Genomic DNA, 4,560 nt, shown 5'->3' with positions numbered 1-4,560 from the left:
AAAATTAAATATTAATTTTATTTTCAAAAAAAAATTTTTTTTTTTTAAAAAAAAAAAATAAAAAATATTTTTTTATATAAAAAAAAAAAAAAAAAAAAAAAAAAAAAAAAAAAAAAAAAAATGAATGAATAAATAAATAAATAAATGAATGAATGAATAAATAAATAAATAAATGAATGAATAAATAAATAAATAAATGAATGAATAAATAAATAAATAAATAAATAAATAAATGAATGAATAAATAAATAAATAAATGAATGTCTGGATTGTATATAACATACAGCTGGTCATCATTTATTTACATCTTTTTAATAATTAATTTTCTTCATCCATGTTACTATTAAATAAGTGTTCATAAAATTCATTGGTGTGCCCATTTGTATATTCATTTTTTGAAAAGTCAATAAATTGAGTAGTATCTATAATACTAAATGAACATGTTTTTTCTGAAAATTTGTTCTTCAAAAAATTATAAAGAAATAATATTTCCATATTAAATAAAAAGGTTTCATCATATTTGTAATTAAATAAAAATGTATTATTTTTTATATGGATAACTGTTTGTTTTAATTCAAAAGGATAAAATAAAAGAAAATAAAAAATTTGTTCTTTATTTTGTTTTTCTAATATAAGTAAAATATCTGATATTAAAAAATTGTCTAATTTATAAAATGTTTTTATGTCTTTAATAATATATTTATTATTTTTATAATGTGTATTTATTTTTTCATTATGTGAATATCTTATTATATTATCTGAGAAAATTTGTATAGCTTTATGAACACTTTGATATTGATATCTATAATTTATATTATTTTCATTAAAAAAAAAATCATTATATGTATTTTTCTTTTTATTATTAATATTTGAATTTATATATTCTAAATCAATTTTTTTTAATTGAAAATATTTATTATTTGAATATGTTGTAAAATTATTTTTTCTTTTTATATTTTCATCATAATTTTTCATTTTCTTTACAATCTTCATTATATTTATATAAACTTTTTCATTTATCATTTTTATAAAATCTAAAATAAACATTATTTGATTTACAAATAATTCTTTATCATCTTCTCCCTTTTCTAAAAAATTACCAATTATTGAAAATAATTGAATAAGAGATGATTCAATATTAAATAAATTTTCTTTTAACATTTCAGAATATTTGTCTAACATATATTGTTTATTTTTTACATATTTACAAGGATTTTTTATTTTATTATTTTTTTTTTTATATACTTCATTTTGAATTGTAATAATAACATTTGCATCTTTTGAAAATAAAAAATTCAAATTTATTTTTTCATCACATTCATTAATCTTATTATTACATTGATAAAAAATTAAAATTAATAAAAAATTTATATAATCATATATATTTAAAGTACATGGTAACGTTTCTGTTTTCTCTATTTTTTTAAAAATCATTATTTCATTCTTTAAATTAAAATATTTTTCTTTTTTAATCTTATTTTCATCATTAGTAGAAAAAAATTTATCATGTCCAAGGATATGACGATTATTATCATGATTTGCCATCTTATCATTATCATTATTAGAGAATAACTCCTTTTGAAAATTTTCTAGGTATATTAAATTTTGCTTTATTTCAATATCTGTTGGTAGTTTCCACAAGTTTTTCTCATGTGTACATTTTCCTAACATTAAATCATCGTTACCATTTTCTTTCTCAATTTTGTTATTTGAACTTAAAAAAAAATCACACATTTCTTTCATATCTGCAGGGTTGTCCATTTTTTGAAAAATATTATATGATAATAAAAAGATTTTCATTTTTTTTTTGGATTCTAAGGCGTGTACATGTGTATTTATATATTCCATTATTGAGTGAAAAATATCATGATTATATATTTTCATTCGATGTAATATTTCCAAGTACAAATATAAATTGTCTATACTTAAATAATAATAATTTTCTTTAAGAATAAAAAAACACAATGCATATAAATTTAAATATTTTATATCACATAAAGATACACTTATCATTAAATTATGAATTATATATTTCATATTTTCATGATTCAAATTTTGTTCAATTATTTTTAATATTTTATCACTTATATTATCCAAATGAATTTCAAAGTTATGTGGTACCTCCGATTGATTTGAATCTTTAAATTTTTTTAAAAACATTTGTTCATTATATTTTATAACATAAGATAGAGAACTAAAACTTGTATATAAATTATAACCACTGTTATAACCATACAATATTTGAAACAAATTACAATATCCCTTTGATGGATCATCATCATAATAATAATAAAAAGGACTTGTCATCATTTTGTTAAAATCCATATTATTATTTTTATTATCTAAATTATTATGCTCTATTTTATTTTGCCAGTTAGCTATTTTATTTCTTGAACTTTCATAATTTTTTCCTGAACAAGTCAGGTCATTGTGAACTAGCCAATTTTCTTGTTCCCATTGATTTTTTTCTTTTTTTTCATAATGAAAATATAATTTATGTTTAAAGACATTAAAATTTTTTAATATATTTGAAACACAATTAAGAATATTAATTAAATTATCTAAAGGTTCAGAATTATCCATGAATAAATTTCCTTGTTTAAGTAAATAAGAAAAAAAATCATAATTTACGTAATTACATTTCATGCATGAGTTTATAATATTAGTGATTTGAAATATATTAAAAGTATTATTATTTGTTTGGTTCACCATTTTGTTATTAATTGGATACTTGTCTTCATTTTCAAAAAAATCATTATTTTTATGATTTTTTAAATTAAGATTGTTATTTATTTCTTTTTCCTTTCCTTTTAAAATGATTTGTGTTTCTGGCGTGGATTCATTATTATCTGTAAAAGAATTATTTGTGTGCATCATTATATGGGTAGCAATTTTTTCAAAAAGTTCTTGTACATAATCTGGTTTAAATTTAGCAAATGAGTAAAATAAATTTGTAAAATGTATGGAGTTATAAAAATAATAATTTTCCATTATAACATTTTTGAAATTTAAATATAATTGTTGATCATATATATTTAAGTTAGCTAATGATAATAACAAAGATGGGATTAAAAAATAATTTGAATCTTTTATAACATTTTGTATATTTAAATATTGTATTATATTATTTAAAATGCTTTTATTTTTTATTTTTAATTTATACATAGATGATAGAAGATATAAAATATCTTCTATACGAAACTTTTGTTTTCCAAATTTGTTGATAAATATTTTTATTTTATCTTTTGTAATAACACACTTTTGTTCTTTACATATATTATTATTCTTATTATTATTATTGCTGTCGTTGTAGTTGTTTTTGTTGTTTATATTTTGTTCATAATTTTTTGAATATATATATAAAACATTTAAAAAACATTTTATATTTACTTTTTTTAAACTTGTTTGGTTTAAAATTTTAAAATTAATTTCATTAGTAATATCTTTATAATTATCTATCATATTCCATTTTTCAAGAATGTATAAAAATATGCTTAATTGATTATTTGTCATTTGATTTATTTTTTTTGATAAAATATCTAGATGATTATAAACAATTTCAATAATTTTTATGTTTTTTTTTTTTTTTCTTTTTTGATTTATCTTTTCCTCGTCATTAATAAGAATTATCATGTCTTTTATATGTTTGTTACTATTTGTAATTCCCAACAATAACATAAAAATATTTTTTATTTTTATATGATCGTAATTTTTGTTCTCTTTATAATATTGTATTAAGTAATGTTTCCATAGATTTTCATCTTTTATTTTATTTTTACTTAAGTAGTAAATTTTTTTACATAAATTATTAACATGTAAGTATATTTCATCTTCTCTAACATGAGAATTTTCATTCCCCTTATCTTCTATTTTTGATTTTTTATGTTGTTCATTTGTTTGTATTAATATTTTATCATAATTTATTTTTACATGATTTTTTTTTTTTTGTATATGATCTTTACTATTTCTATACATTTTATTATTTTCCTTTATATTTACCTTATTATCTTTCTCATCTTCATTATTAATTAGCACTTCATTTATATTAACATGATATTCCTTTTTATTTTTATGAATACTTATGAGTCTTTTATATATTACAATGTTGTTATTCTCATTATATATATGACATTTTTTTTTAATTTCTAATTTTTTCAAATAGGAATAAAAGGTAGGAACATAGGTATGATAAAAATATAAATTCTTTATGAATTGATTATTACAACCATTATTATTAAAAGAGGTACATCTTAATATATATTTTCTTATTTCGTCGTTTCTTGTAACATATTTAAACACATTAATTTCTTTCGTTAGAAATACATACTTATTCTTCATATCACAAAATATAAAGTTTCTAATAATCCATTATATTATATAAAAAATAAATGTTGACGTTTTTTTTATATATAGATTTTTATGTACATGTTTATATTTTTATATATTATAAATGCAGAATGTTCATGGGGTATTATTTATTTTTTTTTTTTTTTTTTGTGGTGTTTATATTTATTTGTATTATTTTTATTTATTTATATATATATATATATATATTTGTAT

General features: G+C 17.0%; 1 protein-coding gene across 1 annotated transcript; it reads right to left on the bottom strand.

Moving 5' to 3' along the window:
* Nucleotides 1–318: 318 nt before the first annotated feature.
* Nucleotides 319–4,338, bottom strand: PRSY57_0209400 (hypothetical protein; the record flags this gene model as incomplete). The annotated part of the gene is made up of 1 exon (XM_012905529.2): nt 319–4,338. The coding sequence occupies one exon, from the start codon at nt 4,336–4,338 to the stop codon at nt 319–321; it is 4,020 nt and encodes a 1,339-aa protein (XP_012760983.2).
* Between the last annotated feature and the right edge of the window lie 222 nt (nt 4,339–4,560).

The sequence above is a fragment of the Plasmodium reichenowi genome, chromosome 2 (assembly GCF_001601855.1).
Source record: "Plasmodium reichenowi strain SY57 chromosome 2, whole genome shotgun sequence".
Classification (NCBI taxonomy): domain Eukaryota; phylum Apicomplexa; class Aconoidasida; order Haemosporida; family Plasmodiidae; genus Plasmodium; species Plasmodium reichenowi.
This window is presented reverse-complemented; position numbering and strand designations above follow the sequence as displayed.